The sequence below is a fragment of the Filicampus tigris genome, chromosome 21, assembly GCF_054856515.1.
Source record: "Filicampus tigris isolate MCC_2025a chromosome 21, RoL_Ftig_1.0, whole genome shotgun sequence".
Classification (NCBI taxonomy): Eukaryota; Metazoa; Chordata; class Actinopteri; order Syngnathiformes; family Syngnathidae; genus Filicampus; species Filicampus tigris.
In genome coordinates, this window is record NC_141237.1 from 12498386 (window position 1) to 12517922 (window position 19537).

The 19537-nt window shown below is 42.0% G+C and overlaps 4 protein-coding genes across 9 annotated transcripts in view; 1 reads left to right on the forward strand and 3 right to left on the reverse strand.

Annotated features, from left to right (window-relative positions):
- myripb (myosin VIIA and Rab interacting protein b) overlaps positions 1–6464 on the reverse strand; it is a 104585-nt gene extending 98121 nt beyond the window's left edge. For 3 of the 6 annotated variants that reach the window (XM_086020367.1, XM_086020366.1, XM_086020368.1), the window contains exons 1-2: positions 6247–6464; positions 3764–3898 (exon numbers count right to left, since the gene is read on the reverse strand). The gene's annotated coding sequence lies outside the window, so the exon portion shown is untranslated. Of the gene's footprint in view, positions 1–3763; positions 3899–5957; positions 6035–6246 lie in introns of those variants that run through there. The other 3 variants (XM_086020370.1, XM_086020371.1, XM_086020372.1) reach the window with 2 other exon arrangements.
- Positions 4294–5980, reverse strand: LOC147127652 (sperm-associated antigen 16 protein-like). Its single transcript, XM_086020381.1, has one exon. The coding sequence runs from the start codon at positions 5306–5308 to the stop codon at positions 4349–4351; it is 960 nt and encodes a 319-aa protein (XP_085876507.1). The 5' UTR covers positions 5309–5980; the 3' UTR covers positions 4294–4348.
- On the forward strand, positions 5574–7527 carry ndufb4 (NADH:ubiquinone oxidoreductase subunit B4). The gene is made up of 3 exons (XM_086020382.1): positions 5574–5817; positions 6686–6829; positions 7386–7527. The coding sequence occupies exons 1-3, from the start codon at positions 5641–5643 to the stop codon at positions 7446–7448; spliced, it is 384 nt and encodes a 127-aa protein (XP_085876508.1). The 5' UTR covers positions 5574–5640; the 3' UTR covers positions 7449–7527.
- On the reverse strand, positions 6651–17739 carry hgd (homogentisate 1,2-dioxygenase). Its single transcript, XM_086020380.1, has 15 exons — positions 17645–17739; positions 14476–14654; positions 13617–13688; positions 13456–13544; positions 13277–13382; positions 12418–12477; positions 12235–12326; positions 12046–12080; positions 11836–11915; positions 11483–11582; positions 10142–10266; positions 8678–8782; positions 8460–8586; positions 8087–8268; positions 6651–8011 (listed from the first exon to the last, which is right to left on the reverse strand). Exons 2-15 carry the CDS (start codon positions 14488–14490, stop codon positions 7868–7870), a joined length of 1332 nt encoding a protein of 443 aa, XP_085876506.1. The 5' UTR covers positions 14491–14654; positions 17645–17739; the 3' UTR covers positions 6651–7867.
- Between the last annotated feature and the right edge of the window lie 1798 nt (positions 17740–19537).

Here is a 19537-nt window from a genome sequence, read left to right on the forward strand (position 1 = left end):
ATTTCCCCATTTCCTACCCACTTTTTTTTGTGTGTTTTTTTACATGCTAGGGTACAAACAAGCCTTTGCAAATGCATTTCAAAAGAGCCCACTGTTGTATGCATTGCAGTTTAAAGAGTAGTAGTAGTAATCCAGACCAGGACTGGGCAGTTTGACACACTTTATGCACTTCAAACGAACTGTCAACGGTTCTTGTGAAGATAAACACATTTTTTAAGGGGTGTGCCCTTAAGGTAGCTGCCGCAGTGACAAGCCATTGGATCATTAAAAGGTACAAATTTAGCACCTTTTTTCTACTACTAGAAAGGTACTACTTACCTCTTGACCTCTCGACCTACTATACCTCTCTCCTCTCACACAATCTCCCTATTTTTTCTGAATACAGTGCAGGCACGCTCAACGCTAAATTTGAGTCACTGAGGTAAGCCAAATGTCACAATTCACATTTGGAAGCGTTAGCCCACAAAAGGGACAATATGACGGAAGTCGAACACCCACAACACGCGCGTGCTGTGCCCGGAAAACTCCACGCGATATCCGACTGATGACCAAAATACTACAAAAAGGTCATCCAACCACAAAAGTGCTTCATTGTTGTGGACAGTGAGCGCAAATGGAGCCATTCCGTCATGCTGCTGCAAATGTTAAAAAGGGTGTTCCATCGCAGCATTTGTCAAACACAATTATTCTGACTCGTGGTGACTGTCTAGCGCTGTGTGTAAAAAAGCAGCCCACAATCAGTAGGCCGGGCATAGGAAATAGTGTCGTCACAGACATGCAATATTTGACAGTTTCCCGTATGGCATGCATGTAGTTAGCGGGCTTTACGGTCAATGTGCTTTGCAAGCACTAGAAACCGCCGCTTAAATGTTTGTCGCTTGTTGACGAGAGCCTCTTGTCATAAAAAACATGAAATGTGGGATGACGATTAAAGGCTCAAACAAGTTTGGATCACCTCCCAAACAGAAACGCTTGTGATCGTTTGCCAAACCGTTCGGGCAGTATGCGGTCTTTAAAACGGGTTAGTTAACATCTCCGAGCTTCCACCATGACAGCTCTAATTGATTGAGGGCAGCGAGGATGAAACTCATCTGAGCTCCATATAAAAGGAGCTTAAACCAACCCGAGTTGGACTATACAATCAAAATCTTACTTTCATTTCATCTTGCCATCAAAGCTGAGAATGTTTCCAGCGTATTTCCTGTGTGATTTTGTGGCGATTGACAGAGAAGACGAGGTCTTCCCTTCCCAATGTCTCCGCGGTGGATCCCTCTCATCTATTTTCAAGCTGACCGCATGCTGTGACCACGCGTCCAGGCTGGATTCGCCTTGTTCGCCGATTTCATCTCCTGCCGCCTCTGATTGGATCAGACACACAAGAGCGGCTGTTGTCTTGCCTCGCCCCCCTGCCCCCTTCTTCTCGCCTTGACACCGCCCCTCCCAAAAGTGCCCTGGGCCCGCCAAAAAGCATCGCGCAAGTGCTGTCACAGCAGCATCACTCATGCGCTTATGATGAAAGCATAAAACAAGAAAGCAGGAAATGGATGTTTTGTTACTTGATACGTGTAACTCCTCTGCACGCTGACCTGGCTTACGGCATGGGTGTGTGTGGGAGTCTTTTTCCATGACACTTTTTGCTTACATCATACATCCTTTTGTTTGCCAGCCCGCATATAGATTCGGAGTTAATGCTGTCACCTTAATGTCACATTTGCATAAATCTTATGTGATGCTTACACAATAAATGCAACACATAGTGTACCCACTCACCTGCCACAGTATTGGACACAGCTACACAGTCGAAGTGCTGCAATAAAAATACCTTTGCAACATCCTTATCGCCAAAGCGCGTCGTCACTGTCTGATAATATTTGTATTCGCATTTTCTAAAATTCTTGCTGCAATGAATTCAGGTTTGAGATTTGACTTCGAGATTGCTTTTCAATAAACATTTTTAAGTACAGAAATCTTAACGATCAATTTTCTTCAAAAGAATATGTTCTATGAAGGCCCACTAGTTGAAACACAACATTCTGTTTGATATAGCATTTGTGGATTATGAATTGAGAAGTAAAAGCCACCCGTTTTTATACATTTCAGGGGACGGCCATTTTGCCGCTTTCTGTCAACTGAAAGTGACATCACAGTTGCTCAGGGCTCAGCTAATGACCAATCGTGGCTCAGGTTCAGAAAACAGGTGAGCTGTGATTGGTTGTCACCGGAGCCCTGAGCAACTTTGATGTCTTTTTCAGTCGACAACAAATGACAAAATGGCCGCCCCCTGAAATGGCTAAAAACGGGTGGATTGCTGCTTCACTCATATTCCACAAACGCAATATTAACCAGAATGCCGTGTTTAGACCAGTCAAGGCTCATAGAACATATTTTTGCAACTCATTTTTTGGGGTTGATTTAAATTAAATTTCCTCCTCTGTCAATTTAAAGTGTAGGTAAGAGATTGGCCCATAGCAGATAAAATGCAACATTTGTCATGTACGCACCCAAATAGATTGCTGTCCATTTTTTGAATTCCTGAGGCAATCACCAAGGCATTAAGCATTGATTGGATGAAAATTGCTTACTTTGGCCTCCAGCTGCCTGCTTTGTCAATATCAATTTGTTTAGGGGAAAACAGCACCTTTAATTCCAGAAATGAGTTGTTTGATTAACCACATTTGAACATACTTATCCAATCAGGAACAAGTGTTAATTACAATGTTTACACAATTGCCTAAATTAATCTATGGCAGAGCGACTTGCTCCAATAGATTAATCATCACTCCAGTAGAAGGATGGATGGACAGACCTTTCTGTGTTTCTGATTAAAAAAGAAAAAAAAAAAAAAAAAGTAAAATATGGTGAAACAAGCTTTTCAATGCTGTGCAGTCTAGGTGAATAAAATGAATGGAGGAGGTGGATCTTTTGGTAAAAAGGCGCTGTCCCACAAAATTGACCCCCCATCCTTGACTATATACAGTAGGTACCATCAGTTGCGGTTCATTAAACTATACATTCTTGAAATCAATTGACCAAGCAGGCATGTGGAGGCCAAACAGACAGTAAGGAGACGCCAAAGTGGCTGCAGGATGAGAGGAGCATGGGTGGGTCAGAGAGAAGACAAGCAGGAAGGGCAGAATTTGGAGCGGGGGTGGAAATCCAATGACCGTGAGGTATTTCTGATGTCGCCACAAAGTTGAAAACTTCCTATACACAGTACAGAGGTGGGACGAGAACAAACAGGGAGGCCATCTTGGGTGGCACAAAAATGCACCTCTTGTCCCTTTTAACCACCACCTCACTGACTTGTTTCATACCATGTGTGAAAATTACAAAGTCTTTATGTGCCGTTTCTGAAAACAAGGGTGGAACATTAAATTCCTATAACATTCCTCAAAGGCAAGAGACTCATGGAATCTTTGAGGCGAGAAATATTATGAATAAGAAGCAGCATGAGCTCACTGTCTGCACTGTCTGTAGACTTCTACAAGCCACTTCAAGGAGCTCTGGTAAAGAGAAAAACTATATTGGGGATGTGGCTGCAGAAGGCTATCTACGCCTGACTTCAATTACGAGGCCATTTCAAAGCAACGGCAACATTGGATATGATCACCACGACTGAGAGAATTATTTTTATTTCACATTTGTGTCACAGTCACTCTCTTTGCATCAAGCATTGTTGAAAAACGTCTGTATATGCTCAGAAATCAAACGAAACAGCTAAAACATGAATAATTCACGAGGTCAAAAATTGTATCTCACTGACCACTGTGCTGATAGGCTTGATGCTTGCTGGCCAAGGGGAGTCTGACTCCCTGTGAATTTTGATTCCTAACTGCAAAGTGGGTGGCACTTCAGATGTCCTGGAGGGGAATCAATCATTTTGTCAGCTTCTCCGACACTGCAGATTTGAAAAAAAAAAAGCTTCATCAGCTTCTCTGTAACCAAGGTAGCACAACAGATGCTTTGTATGCAATATAATTCGCAAGCAGAGCTGCGCACATATATTAATCATGACATAATGGGGGGGAAAAGATCTAAATAAATAATCTCTTCTATTGTTTTTGATAAATCCTCACTTTATATACTAATCGCATTTAGTCCCAGATAATATATTTGCAAGTACAACCATTCTTATGTCTGTAATTGAACAGGAGATAACAAATGGTAGACTTTTAGCCCTTAAACGTGACGTCATAATTTTCTGGCGTTGCCTAGCAGAGATTGCCCTCTAGTGGTTTTATGAAGAAAATACAACATGAACCATGAATGTTTCTACTTATTTTATTCCATTCTTGTGCTTTTTCGACCATAATAATACATGTAATTACGTGTCTTGTCTTCCAACCATTTATTGCATTTTGTTAAAACCTAACCTATGTGAACTTTTCACGCAGTTGTTGGTTTTCTGCTCCTTATCTCTTCGTACAGTCGGGGGACACGGTTGACTTTGAGCAAAGTTCACCACTTTGTCTCTCTCCAGAGCCACCCGCATGGTCTGCTCTACAAGGGCCTGAAACTTCTCGTCCATCCTTCTGATTGCAGGCTCATACGCGTGGCACTGGGCCTTGAGCCTCCTCGTCTCCTCCACCAGTCTGTTTTTCTCCTGGGCAGCACGTTTGCGGTTCATCCATTGCGTGTCTCGGGCCTTCTGCACCCTCGCCAGCGTCTCGGCCGAGGCTGAGGCTGCCCGCTGGTATTCCTCCCTCTCCCGTAGCGCGTTCTTCAGTTCGTTGTGCAAACGCTGGTTCTGAACATACACGTCCGGAACCTCGCCGACCCGCTTGGCATTCAGCAAGCCCTTTTGCGCCATCTGCGTCCACTCCCTTTGAAAAGTGTCAATAGTTGCAGTCATCTTCATTTGACTGAGAAAATTGCGTATAAAGTCGTCCGCGTTTACGTGCAGTTCGGAGGCGGTGGGGGTCGTGTCGAACCCGGAAGAAGCTGCATGAGCTCTTCTCGCCCGCTCATTTATGTTTTTGACTGTCGCCTCCAAGTCTTCTTCTCCTTCTGTCAAGCTACAGTCTTCATCGTCACCATCATCGTGATCGTCATCATCATCATCTTCATCTTCTTCTTCTTCTCCGTCGTCTTCTTCATTATCATGAGGCCTAACGTCGCCATTCTCATTACCACCATCATGATCATCCTCATCATCCTCACCATCAGCACCATCATCATCATCACCATCGTTACCGTCATCACCATCATTAGCATCAACTTCATCATCAACACCATTATTCTCTTCACGATCACCACCGTCCGGATCAAACATGTCATCTTGTTCCATTGCGTTGTCGTTTGTGTTCATAGTTAGACGGAAAACTTGACAAGTATCCCTCCTCAGAGCGAAATCCTTAATTGACCCCCGGGTTGTAAATCCACCAGCAAAATGTGGCAACGTCCAAAAACGTCATCAGCTCTCGTCGATTACATTTCAGTAAAGAAACGTGGTGGCGTCCGTATATCAACGCGTCACCACTTGTTGATGCCTTTTCCGTGGGACTTCTGGCTCGTTTGAGTTGTTGTATGTTTCCATGGAGATGGCAGATAGGTTCACGCGAGATTCGCAGAGCTGCGTCGCAAAACCAAACAACGCGAGAGTTCTGTATTCTCGCTATCCGTCGTTGTCAGCAAACTGTCATGGCGGACTACCGAGAAGCGCCCTTGGCAACACGGCCAAAAACATTGGACCCAAATGAATATTTTAATGTTTCGCCGGAGTATCGACGGGCCGAGGAAGCCAGAGCGGCACTGCGGGCGAATCTGAAGAGGCAGTACCAGTTGCAACTTAACAACCCGCTTAGAAAAGAGCTTATTGTAAGTGGCTACCGGCTAGCTAACAATGTCACCCTTGGATAAACAGTCGCGCCAGCATGCTAACATATACACTTATAAACGTTATTGACAACACCACTTTACGTAACATTCAACTCGATAATCAAAGATTTTAACGATACCTTGTGGGCACACTGTTTGACTCCTGCTGGACATGCTGCTGTGTTAGCATGCTAAACGGCCATATAATAAGGCTAGCAACTTCGTTTTGTTTGTAAATCATTAATCACAGCTGTCATTAATTACAAATTGCTGGCAGGTCACTTAATTGGATGCACCTGTCAAACAGCAAGCCTTTAAGCACATTTAAACATGTAAACTTATTCAATCAGTAGTGTAAACACATAAGCGTATTTATGAAAAAAAAATCCAACATAAAAAAATATATATATATTGTACGTATTGTAGTACCTGTGTCTTTAAAAGGTGAGGCCTGAAGAGCCGATGTCAAGTTGTGAGTCTGGGGGTGAGATGTGGCCAAGAGCAACTCCAGTGTGAGACTGAGTGTGCACATTTTTTACTTTCTCTCCCGCTGAAAAGTGCATCTGAAACTTTGGTGCTGCTTTCCCACATGCGAGAGCATTGCAGTAATTAATGCCAGTCTCCAGGTACCGCCCACTTTGAATCGTTGACGCTAGCAAGGCCAGCTGCTGTTCTCATCCCCCACCATCTTATTTTCATACTCTACCTGCACGGACGCATGAAGACTGTCACCTTGTTGGACAGACGTTTTGCTGCCCCGCAGAGCGTAATAGTCTGGTGACGGCAGACTTGCATTAGTGGCCATTCTAACTATTCAAATAAACTATGAAGGCTTATGTTTTTCACAACATTTTTTATTGTGCAACAGGAAGATCCCGCCTTGACACGCTGGGTGTACGCCCGTGTCAACCCCTACCCACACTTCAGGGCCACCAAAAAGACATCTCTGTTGGGTGCCATGTTTGGGGTTTTTCCACTCTTCTTCTTGTACTACGTCTTCAAGACGGACAGGGTATGTGTACTAGTTACTTGTTTTATTTTGTTATGTGTGTAGAGGATGACATCTAACTCCTAAACTACAGTTCTCTTGGCTTGTCAAATAGTGAAGTTTTAATACTCATTTTGATAGTTTATTTTTTGGCTAATTAGCATCATATTTTTGTCATTTAAATTAAGTTACAGTTCCTTTTATGGAGACACCTTTTTACTGTCATGGCAATTAGCCCATTTCAGAACTTCCTCAGAAAAAAAGAATGGTAAAAAAAAAAGCAAGGTGCATAAGAACAATTTTTAACATCATAACCGGGTTTGTAAATTGGAATATTTGGAAACAGCGCAGACTTCACATGAGATTTTGCAATCGTAAACATTAGATTATATTTAAGATGGTCAGCCCTGACCGTTTCCTGAGCAGATTGCGTAGCACAAATCAGTCAACATAGCCCACAGCACAAGATAATCATTTACAATAATATTCTTGAGCCATCTGATAATAGGCGCAAATTACCCCAATTTTTGATGTGTATACCCTGCTTTCCTCATCATATTTTGGTTGTGTTTCTTTACAGGACAGGCGAGAGCAAAGCATTAAAGATGGAACCCTGGTACGGAAGTTCTGTTTGTCATCATGAGCTCCACTGTACCAAGAGCACCCTGCCTATTGTTTTGGTGTGTGTAATTATTAACAAAATAAAACTACACTGTCATAAATGTTGTGGCTTTATATGCTGAGAAAAAGGTGAAGGCCGAAACAATTTTTTAAATTGCATACACATCATTGAGGTCAGTTATGACTCATGAATGAAATGACAGTTATGCGATAATAACACACTTTATATTATTTTTTTTACACATCCAATGAATGTTCAGTTATTCCAATTTAAAATAAAATAAAAATAGAACCACTTCAAACTACCGTGCTAAATGCATCAAGCATAGATTAGTGACTACAGGGAACTTGAGTGGAAATGTTTAAATCTATTTGAAAATTAAAATATTTGTATCTTTGCATAGCTAGTTCAATTGGCCCCGTTATGCCGTTACCCATTATCTAGTGTTTTCTGGGCTTCCAGTTGGGATTAAAGTGGCTGCGTAGATGCTCCCAGCATTGGTAATAACTCTTGTCGAGCTTCTGGCACGTCTCCAGACCCCACTTGGTCACAGCCATACTGAAGGACGACTCGAACATGAAGGCCTGAAGGACGCAAGATGTACCCGATCTTAATTTCTTCTACACAATTAGCGAGCTTTTCTCGGTCAGAATATTTACCATGGTTCCTTCAGCCACCCTTTCTGGTTTGAGATCGGCCACGCTGTTCTTCTCAAAACAGTCGGCGTCGGGGCCGTGTGGGGTCATGATGCTGTGGAGACTGCCCCCCCCAGGCTGGAAACCCTCCTCTTTGGCTTCGTAATGGCCCTTTATCAGCCCCATGAACTCACTCATGCAGTTACCTTGAAACACAAGCAGGGGGAGCTATTACACAACACTAGAACAGGCGGAGGTTCTCGTGGCGGCTATCAAAATACAAGGACAACAGTCTATTCATAAACCCTCACTCCTTATTTGACTTTACTTCACCCCCCCACCCCCACACAATTTTATTTAATCTTTTCTTCTCACGTGGACAAAAGCTTCCCCTTACGGTGATAATATGGTGGGCGGAAGGTGTGGTCAGCCACACCCCAACGTGGAGGGAAGATGACAAAGTCGGCAATGGCCACACCCGGTCTGGTAGATTTGGCCGTCAGCACAGTAAAAATGGATGGATCCTACACAACATTGGGAGCCAAAAAAAAAAAAAAAAGAAAGTCACGAGGAAGTGCTGGGAATGATTTTGTTCAGGGCACAAATGAGACTCACTGCATGGTCAAAGGCCACACAGTTGATGACCATGAAGTTGCTGAGGTTGTACTTGTATGGCGTGTAGTTGCCGTGCCAGGCCACCACGTTGAAGGGAGAGAAATCCTAACGGAACACAACAAAACATGACAATTCAACCAACTGCAAGTAGGCAACTAACACAAAGCAATTTAAGCTTTTCACATAGAGGACCAACAATCAATGATGCCATTGTACTCTGGGGTAGTGTTGCTTGACATAAAGGGAGGACGGCTGGAGGGAAATGGTCATAATGAAAATGTTTTGTGAAATAAAGTGTTCTGCGTCTCTTCCATTCTGTTTGTTCTTTGTGAGACAAGTTTACAGGTATTACTCAGTAATTGGCAAAAAAAAAAAAAAAAAATCAAACTTTGACAAACTTTCATAATTTCAACCGGGGTTGATGGAAGAAAGCGGGTGATGTACAAGAGTAACAGTGGGTGCAGAGCTATTTCTTTATCTTGATTGTTAAAAAAAAAAAAAAAAAAGCAATTTTGCGGCATTGCTCTTTTGAGAAAAAGAAATACAGCAGCAGCTCTAAAATCGATATAGTTCATTACAGCTCAAACTGTCTTCTTGACCTTGACACTCTTTACACACACACATTACCGCGTACGCTTCCGCACACTGAAAATAAGTCCTAGTTCATAACATAACCAATCAACTAAACACACACACGCAAACACACGAGTGGAGTTGCTGCTGAACACAAAGTTCTTTGGTCAACATGGTGCGGGATTATTCCTGAACATTCACTTATGTTGGCTCAGCGAGATTCGATTAAAATGAAAAGTGGAAGAGAGTTGCACGTGCACACACACACAAAAACAAACATATTGGCCCAGTCAAGCAAATAATAAGTTAATTTGAGCAATTTCGCTGCTCGGCGGGGGGGACAAAACAGCAGGAAAAGATGGGAGCATCTTCCCAAAATAAGACCTCCCTCCCCCACCTCACATTTGATTTTCCCGCCCCCCTTCTCGGCCCACGCGCCAGGCATCAGGAAAAAAAAAAAAGCTTCCACCTTTAACCCTCCGCAAATGAAAATTTAAATATTTGGCCCGTCTCCTTTCTCATAAGAGTACGAGGACTTTTTCTGGAGGTGGGGCGGGGAATCATTCTCTGAGTGAATTATGTTGAAATTAATCCCTAACTTGTTTTTCACTCTGCAACTCATGAACGCCCTGCTAATTATGAGTGATTAAGCCGCATATAATTGAGGTGGAAACATTTGGATATTAAATCACCGGGGATGGTAAATCAATCAGCGGCGGCGGCTAATGGATCACATGCGTCCCTTGGACACTTTCCTTGCTGTTAGTCAATCTTCACGCTTCACTGGGATGTTTACTGAAGCACATGCAGACCTCAAATGGGGTAATAGGGCAGAGAGGCCTTACGGAGGACACTTTTGAAGTACAAGGACACAAATAGCACACAAAACACCTGTTGGCAGGCGAAGAGCTTCCCTTGGTACTTATTGATGACGGTGTAACCTGTGGACACTTCCCGGTCCTCGTAGCACGCCACCGGACACAGGAAGTCTCTCGGATTGGCCAGACCGTTGGCTCCTGCAAAGAGTCACGCGAGCATGAGCATGAGCCTGTTGGAAAGTTGAACATAACGTAACATCTATGTTGAAGGCATTATGGGGTTTTTTTTTTTGGTTTTGCAAGATTAGGGGGCAACCACAGAACATACTATAATTGTCTTTGTAATTTTAGAATTTGATGACCCTCCAATGTCCCCAAATTGTGTGTTTGTCGAGCATCTTTGTTTTATTGTATGGTAGTAAAAGAGGGAAGTCAACCCAAACTTTTTTTTTTTTTTCAAAAATATGTTGTATGAAAGCCCACTAGTTGAAACAAGGCATTCTGATAAATATTGCGTTTGTGCAATAAGAGTTCATCCACCCGTTGTTAGACATCTCCGGGGGCGGCCATTTTGTCACTTCTGACATCACAGTTGCTCAGGGCTCAGGTAACGACCAATCACAGCTCACCTGTCTTCAAAAGCTGAGTCATGATTGGTCGTTATCTGAGCCTTGAGCATTTTCCTTTCCACTTCCCCGTTATGTCGTTTTTTTAAACTGGTATAAATGTTAATTGCCTGTAGAATTGATAAGATTTCAAGATTTCAAGTTTTCATGATGTTCACAGTATGAGCCTCATTGGGTTATTTTATATTATTTTCCATGGCAAAATTAGTTTTTAAATTGTGTGTCAAAAAGAGACATATACTGTAGTCATTGATATGGAGGAACTACATTTGCTAAGTTTCTCTCCTTCGGGTACGCAAAGCAGAAACATGGCGGTGAAACATGGCGGCCTCCTGCAGGGGAGGCATGCCCTATGTAATATAATTAAGATTACTACACCAAGAATATATATATATATATATATATATATATAAAAATGTACATTGAACATTTGTATTGTAATTGTATTAGAACATATTTTTGCATATTACTGAAATTAATTGTGGGTTATCAAAATCAATGATTTTTGAAAAATCAAATCATTCTGCACACTGTCACTTTAAAAAAGAAAAATGAAAATATCAAAACAAAACAAAAAATCGGGTGTGCTAGAAAAAAAGCAAAGACATTTTTTCAACATTTAGGGATACATAAAGCAATCTCTGATTAAAATGTGCTGTTGACCAGTGTAAAGGGAGTGCAGGGTGTCTGAACATTTTGAACCAATTCAGAAAATATTATCGCGCCAACAGTCAAACGAATGATACATATGAGCAAGTGTTTTTCATACATACACTCCTGATACCCACCTATAGGACCAAGGTCAGGGAGTTCAAAATGTGCTCCGTACACCTCCAGAATATAACCTCTCGTTTCTCCGAATACATCCACGCTGAAGCGCATCCCTTGCTAGAAAAAACACATCAAATACGGCAATATTCAGAGGAACAAAATGCAAGAGCTTATACTCTTATGAGAAAAAAACGTCTACAAAACACATTCAAATGTATTCTTATGACAAAGATGAAAGCTCTAAAGGGGTATCTCCAAAACCCTAAATAATGTGTCACAATGCTTATTCGATATTGTGCAGACAATTCAACTTCTCCAAACTTGGCCCAAAAAGCGCCAGTGGATTGCAGACACAAGCAAGAAAACATACCTGAATGACGCATATCTCGTTGGGCTCGACCATCATCTTGCCAAACTCAGTGGTGATCAAGAGCTCACCCTGCTGCGGCACTAGAAGAGGCAAACAGTAGATGGAGCAGCAAAAAGAAAATATGAGGGAATAAGCGCACTCGGAATTGAGCAATCAGTGTTCCTGTGCCAGATAATGGTGTAAACATCCCTCCGTTTTTATTTTGCTCACCGATCAGAAAGTCTCCATCGGAGTTGTTGAAGCATCTGGAACGCAGGAAACAACAAACAACATTGGGTCCAACTTCAGAATCTAATACTACAAACACTTTTACCACCTTTTCAAAGATAACAACGCTCCGTTTTGATTGACACCGGCAGAGGGGTATTCATTTAAAAAATAACCCTAGTCCATTCTCACTTGTTCATCATGGAGGTGTTGCAGGTGTACACGTGGATGCCGATGCCGTTGCGAGATTTAGCATCCCCAGCACCGCAGATGGTGTGCAGACCCTGCATATAAGATTCACATATGCGATAATCACAGTGAAAACCTTCTATTTAAAGTTTTAACACTGAAAAAAAGAGGAAGAGATAAACCCACAGCCGCAAAATCGACTATCTTCTCTGTAGATTTGGGAATGGAGAATGGGCGCCATCGCATCTGTGAGAGGGAAAAGAAACAGAATCTCATGATTTAGACAACACGAAATAACTACCAAAAAAAAAAAAACAATATATATACATACACAGAAAATTTCCTAGAGTACATTCTCCTCTAATAAGACTATAGTTTGGTAAAATTTGAAAGTAAAATATTCCAAGTTCATTTTACACTGAAAATTGGGAAAGATATTTACTTGGGAAAAACACTAGTTATTTTTTTTCACTCAGAAATTCTAAGTACATTTTACAAGGAGAGTTTTTCCAGTAAATTTTATTTAAAGAGAAGTCAACCCAACATATTTTTTTCCAGAATATGTTCTATGCAGGCCCACTAGTTGAAACAAGGCATTCTGATTAATATTGCATTTGCGGAATAAGAGAAATCCACCCATTTTTAGCTAGCCCTGGGGGGCGGCCATTTTGTCACTTCTGTTGACTGAAGATGACATCACAGTTGCGCAGGGCTCAGATAACGGCCAATAACAGCTTAGCTGTTTTCTGAAGCTGAGCCAAAATTGGCTGTTACCTGAGCCGTGAGCATTTGTGATGTCATATTCAGTTGACAGAAGTGACAAAATGGCCGCCCCCTGAGCTAGCTAAAAACGGGTGGATTTTGCTGCTCAACTCATATTCCACAAACCCAATATTATACAGAATGCCTTGTTTCAACTAGTGGGCCAGCATAGAACATATTATGGAAAAAAAAAATTATGGTTGACTTCCCGCGGATGTGTTGAACTCCTGTTTCCATGCCAGTGTTGCATTGAGTCAAGCAATGCCACCAGAGAGAGTCTTACCTGGTTGGGATCGGGCTCCACCTCGTTCCACTTTTCTGTCAGATTACCACAGGCCGCGGGGATGAAAGGCTTATGCTTGACAGATGGCAGAATGCGATAAAGCCAGCTGTAAAAACGCACAATTATTAAGATATGGAAAGTGTATATATATGAATAAAGTGTCAGAAAAAGATGGAGACCTCCTCTTATTGGCTGGCCGCGGGCAGGTGAAGGCCGAGCCAGAGAGCTGCTCAGCATACAGGCCATAGGGGCACACCTGAGGATTGTTCTAGAGAGACACAGCGTGGTGCGTTCAGGTGCCATCGTGAAAATAGGCGTTTTTAACTTCTCCGTGTCCTACCTGTCCTTCGGGTAAAGAACCAGGGCAGCGAGGGTCTTCAGAGGAGAATTCGTTCCCAAATCCACACAGGTACTGCCAAACAGAAATTCAACAAGACACGCACTCACCACGCAGCTTCATTGTGATGCGGGATAAATGTCTTCACGCTGGTTATAATTGCATTTGAAGGCTCGTCATTAAGTGTTTTTCGTAATTGTTGTCACATTGATTCACATTAGATTTGTGATAAAACAAAGCGCAGTCATCCATTGTCGGGTGTTCCAGAAAGAGGCTAATTAAATCGGCATCCTCCAGTGTACACTTTTGTTGATATGAAGATTTGTTTGTGTTACACAAGTATTGCTAAACTTCTATGAACTATCACCACTCCTTGACCAACGGCATGTATAAAAATGTTGCCGAGTCATTGTTATTATGCACATTCATGCGCAAATGTGTTCCATGTGTGTGCCTTGGTATGTGTTTGCCGCGCTCTTTATGCCTCCAAACAAATTTTTCACTTTTATTTAATGGACACATTATGGACTTTAATGCCCTTGTTTTGGGCTTTTTCTTTAAAGTCTCCACAGCCACATCTGGGCAGCTGTTGAATGCTCCATCCTGATTGGTTGAGAGCAACACCGCCCGTTTCTCAGCCCATCTGCTTCACTTGAAGATACTCTAGCTTGTTTGTTGCACGTTTAATTTTATTTATATGTGATGCAAAAACAGGAACTGCAGTGGTGAAACATTTCTCCTTTTTCCACCCCCCCCCCCACACAAATTCTTTGAATGAGAATTCACATACAGTATATGTAAGTTTTACACAACCACTTAACACACATGACAGTGTTTTGAAGTGAAATAAATGTTACCTTACCTTAAGTTCAGCCATTCTGCTGTCTGTCCTGGAGGCAGATGCAAATGTTCCACAAGTTATAAATGAATGACTCTCACAACATTCTCCTGGAGCAAACTCCGCCGCACGCCCGCCGCGCCTGGACGAAGGGGCTGGATTTATTCCCTTTGTCAATATGGCTTCAATTAGGCTTCTGCAGACTGTGTGACGCAATGAGAGAGGACAGGTCAGAGGTGGGATGGTGCACAAACAAAGATGAGTGTCCCATGCTGCCAGGACAAACAACAAGTATGAGAAGTTTTCCAAACTTTGTAGATAACAATTAAATCAATAGTTCAGCTACAGTAATGTGGTCGAACTCAAGACAATATGATGAGCATTTGACTTAACGTTTTCTAATATAATTTTAAATTAAATTAATTACATTAATAAGGAGAGGGAAGAATTTCTCTATATGTTCTGAACTCTTTTATCAACTTCAGAGTCATATTGAGCAGAATAGTGCTGCCCGGGCCAACAGCAACAGTGCCTCCTCTGGTTGAAGCCTAGTAGTGCACTCCAGTTTGGACACACTCAACAATCAATTCCACTCACTCTGGGGAAAAATTTTAACTCATCGATATGCCTATGTCTATTATACAGTACTCTGTAACCTAATCCGATCACTGGCCACAATATACAATGGACACTTTCAGAATTTCATGCAGTGTGGTATGTGTACCAATGGTGGTGTGTGGGCCACCTCTACTTGTCTGCAAATATTCACCGAATTAATTGTTCTAACTGTGCATAAAACGGCGTGAATTTTTTTTTTGTTAATCCAGTACATTACATTTAAAGGGGAATTCAACCCAAACATATTTTGTTCAACAATATGTTCCCAGCAGGCCCACTAGTTGAAACACGGCATTCTGAGAGTTAATCCACCTGTTTTTGTCCATCTCAGGGGGCGGCCATTTTGTCACTTGTGTTGACTGAAAATGACATCACAACTGCTCAGGGCTTAGGTAACGACCAATGACAACTCATCTTCAGAAAACAGGTCAGCCGTGATTGGTCATTACCTGTGCCCTGAGCAGTTGTGCTGTCATTTTCAGTCGACACAAGTGACAAAATGGCCGCCCCCAGATTTGGCTAAAAATGGGTGGATTAACTCTTATTCCACAAACGCAATATTTATCAGAATACCTTGTTTCAACTATTGAGCCTAAATAGAATATATTCTTGAAAAAAAATTTTGGGGTTGACTATCCCATTAAGTACAATTCTATTGTTTAACTTCTAAGGAAAAACATTTGTATGTAAATTTTTATATTGTTTTCAAACATTAAAATGTTGCGTTTATGTTCAATATATTTTCATTGCCTTAATATTTAATTCCAATCTTTTATTTTCCTATATAAAGTGCAAGTGTTAACCCATTATAGGGCACTCATTGAAATACTATGAAATGTAAAAAAATGAATGGAATAAATCTAAAAAATTATAATAAGTCATCATATTGATAATTGATTAATTCATTCATAATTCAGATCACAGCCATGTGATGTGGGGTGACCTCTTCTGAATGGTCGAGTGAGGACCACATGGTTCTTGACCTCACTGAGGTACAAGAGGGTGACCATTTGCAAAGGGTGCGGAAATGACCAAAAATAATAACATTCAATTTACATTAATAGAAATAAAACCTCAGCCGTGTTTTTGATGCACACTTGGGCCTACCGCGCTACTGTATTTTAATGTCGGTCATGGTTGGAGAGCAAAATATTTATCGAGGTGTTAGGTAAAATGTTTGGGAAGCCCTACTTTGACGGACTACAACAGGCAAGCAAAAATAAGGACTAATATTTACTAACATGGAATATTTTTTCATGCACTGTAAGTAACAAACGTCTCTGCAATTGCAAACATTCGAATAAAGGTGAAGTTATTACTTCATGATAAATTAATAAGTACCAAAGTGTGAATCAAAACTAAGCATGATTACGTTTTATATTGCATCCATTAGAAGTGTTGCAAACATTGTGGCAGGAGGGGGGAGTGCACCAAGGACAACTGATTCGTGCTAAACAACAACATGCAGGGCTGAAAAAGGTTATGCAGAAAGCAATTTTTCCCCTTTATCTTTAAAATCGGTGTTCAAACGAGGGTCTACCCCAGGCGCACGTATCAAAGCGAATCAATTTCGCCTTTCCCATTCATGCCTGGCTTGTCTATTTCGCTTCTTTCGCGAGTGTTGTTGGGGAAGTGTAAATGAAGGCAATTCTCCTAGCGAGGCGCAAATAAACTCGCCGCGGCAGAAGTAACGCTTCCTCCGGCGAGGCATGCAGTCAAGCCCGGGCCTCCCCGCTGGCAGGCAGTTAGGGTGCTGTGCAAGACGAGAAAGCCCAAATGGCGGCCAGATATCACGTCCCCATTCCCGGAAATTGATCTGCAGCTTGCATGGAGACAGAAAATAGGCGATTTTAATTTCATCCCCGAGTCTCATGATAGAATTCGAGAGTGTTTGGGTGCAATCCGGATGCTGGCCGTGTTCTTAAAGAGAGACAATGGAAACTGTTGACAAATAGACCTGTACCTATGCATGCGTAAGTGGCCCAGAAATGCTTTGTTATGAGATGCCCGCTGAACTGAATGGCCCGACGGTAAATGGTACACTCCCAATATGCATAAACAAGCAATCACATGCACACACACAAAGGCATTCTATTTTCACTTTGACTCCTCTGTACAAGGCGGTCTTCGTCCACCACAAGCTTTGTTGTCTTAATTACTTTTTACACAGCATTCATTACGACGGAAAACTGTAAATCGAACCATTTTTACATCAATTAGGCCTCGATGTCAATTTAAGATTAACTCGTTCACCGTCTGATATTTTCAGACCCTTTTTAACCCTAACGTTTGACAAAAATAATAAATGTATATATAAATAAATAAATTCCTGGGATTGAATGGCTGGACTGTGAAAAGACAAATAAATACGTCAATGGCAGTGAATGAGTTAAGAGAGGCAGCGATTGCACAAATGAGCGTGAGTCTCCATGACATTAAGAAGGACAAGCTATGAAGAATATAAATTGAAGGGTGTCACACATTTTGAACAACATTTTGTCCACAAATAATTCTAATCTAGTGGCAAGAGCCTTAAGACAAATGTGATGTTAGATTGCTGAAAAAAAGGCCATACCTAGGCAAAATAGTTCGTGTTGTTGTTGGTGTAGCCCTAGTTGCTGCTGTCCTTTCCGACCACACCCCACAATCCCCCTTGCGCGCCACTACACCTCGACAGGTGCTGATTATTTGGTTAACGACAGTTTAGAGTCAGCAGTTACTGAATTAACGAACCACATGTGAAGTTGGTTTGTTTGTGATGAGTAAGTGAACTCACACAGCACCTTCAACCTTCTGCTAGCAAGCAAAACAAAGTCAGGAAAAGCCTACCAGAACAGCTGGACTTCAATTTGGGTTGATCACAGGCACTTAAAAGTGGAAGAAAACGCAAACATTTTTTTTCAAGAATATGTTCTATGCAAGCCCACTAGTTGGCGGCCATTTTGTCACTTGTGTCGACTGAAAATGACATCACGACTGCTCAGGTAATGACCAATCAGGGCTGACCTACTTTTCAGAAGCTGAGCCGTGATTGGTCGTGGGGTTGACGTCCCTCTTTAAATAGTAACTACAACTCTACATTACAACTACATGATCTCATTTGATTATTTTTACTGCATCTCCGGTATTTTTTTTCAATAGAGTTGTACAGGTTATAACGTCCAATTAAGGGTGAAAAAGGTTTTTCAATCATTTATCGTGGTGTCATTTCTTATTTTAGAAAAAGCTGACATGTGAACAGGGGGTGTGTAGACTTAACATCCACTCTGTTAGGTAATCTATCTGCTCTCAGATCAAAGATGGACATATCAAACATAAGTTGTGACCACTTTGCCCAATCCGTGACATTGGCCTCAACTCGCGTCTCACTGTTGCGTTATTAACCGTGAATTCTTGATCTAACCAGAAACCGCTTGGATATTGCAATCGCAGCCGGGTTACACATCACTGCGGTTGAAATGTTCAATTAGCCCTGACACGAGACATCCACTGCCTGCCTCGCACACCCAAATTTGACAGCTCCATTTAACACTGATTAGATTTGCAAGGACATGTAAACGCACCCTCTCAGTGTCTCATGCGCCCACTCTCCGTGAGTATCTTCCGAATCCTATCTATGGCCTAATGTCATGCAAATGCTTTAATATGAAGATAAAAGACTATTGCGGCGTGTGGCGCTCTCCCGGTTCAAAAGCCTTGTGTTTCCAGGACGATTGCTCTAACAAGGAGGGCGCCATTTGGGGGGGGGGGGTCATTAAACGATGGCCTCCCTGACACGGCTCTCCCGCTCCCCCACAACCGGCGTCGGCCATTAAACGACTCACACCCACACGGCGGCGCGCGCTGCAAATGCCTTTTAGCGCCAGCTCCTAGTTTCTTACACATCACAGTGTCACAGAATAGAAAATTACACTCTCCTCCCACAGAGAAAATTGCTTTGGAATTGCTTGGTTATAAAGATGTGCCTTAAAGAGAGAGGGGTGCTTACAATAAAAAGAAGAAGAAAAAAAAAGACACACACACACAGACACACAATTACTGAAGCACTCGAAGGACAATCCCTTCAAGTTAATCAAAGGATTTAGCAATTATTGATGTCAATTACGTTGCGTATTTGCAGTTTCTGATTATAACGCGCTCGGCTTATGTGTACAGTATTTTCTTCCAGTTGTTGTGAATAATCTCCACTTGCATCCACTTATACGGAGTTTTGCTTTTGCCCCTCTCTTAGCTAAATAATGTAAACAAATGGAAACAGCCCTCAGTACGATGGCGACATCACCTCGCCAAATGAAACCACAATAATAAACATTTTGTTCAATGAACAACTCTCCGTGAGCGTCATTCGAAAGTGAGCATTGTTATCTTTGTAAGGACGGAATTGTAGATGCAAAAAGAGAAATGACAACAGCCAGAGTGGCACTACAAGAGAAGCACAATTGGCGGGGGGGGGGGGCAAACGCAAGGC

Excerpts from the sequence above, each read along its gene's own strand:
- LOC147127652 (XM_086020381.1), bottom strand. The coding sequence starts at position 5,308 with ATGAACACAAACGACAACGCAATGGAACAAGATGACATGTTTGATCCG.
- hgd (XM_086020380.1), bottom strand. Across the intron at positions 13,545-13,616 it reads GTTCTTTACCCGAAGGACAG|AACAATCCTCAGGTGTGCCC; the intron begins GTAGGACACGGA and ends GTGTCTCTCTAG. Across the intron at positions 11,916-12,045 it reads CGATGGAGACTTTCTGATCG|TGCCGCAGCAGGGTGAGCTC; the intron begins GTGAGCAAAATA and ends TGCCTCTTCTAG.
- ndufb4 (XM_086020382.1), top strand. The coding sequence starts at position 5,641 with ATGGCGGACTACCGAGAAGCGCCCTTGGCAACACGGCCAAAAACATTG. Across the intron at positions 5,818-6,685 it reads CGCTTAGAAAAGAGCTTATT|GAAGATCCCGCCTTGACACG; the intron begins GTAAGTGGCTAC and ends ATTGTGCAACAG. Across the intron at positions 6,830-7,385 it reads ACGTCTTCAAGACGGACAGG|GACAGGCGAGAGCAAAGCAT; the intron begins GTATGTGTACTA and ends GTTTCTTTACAG.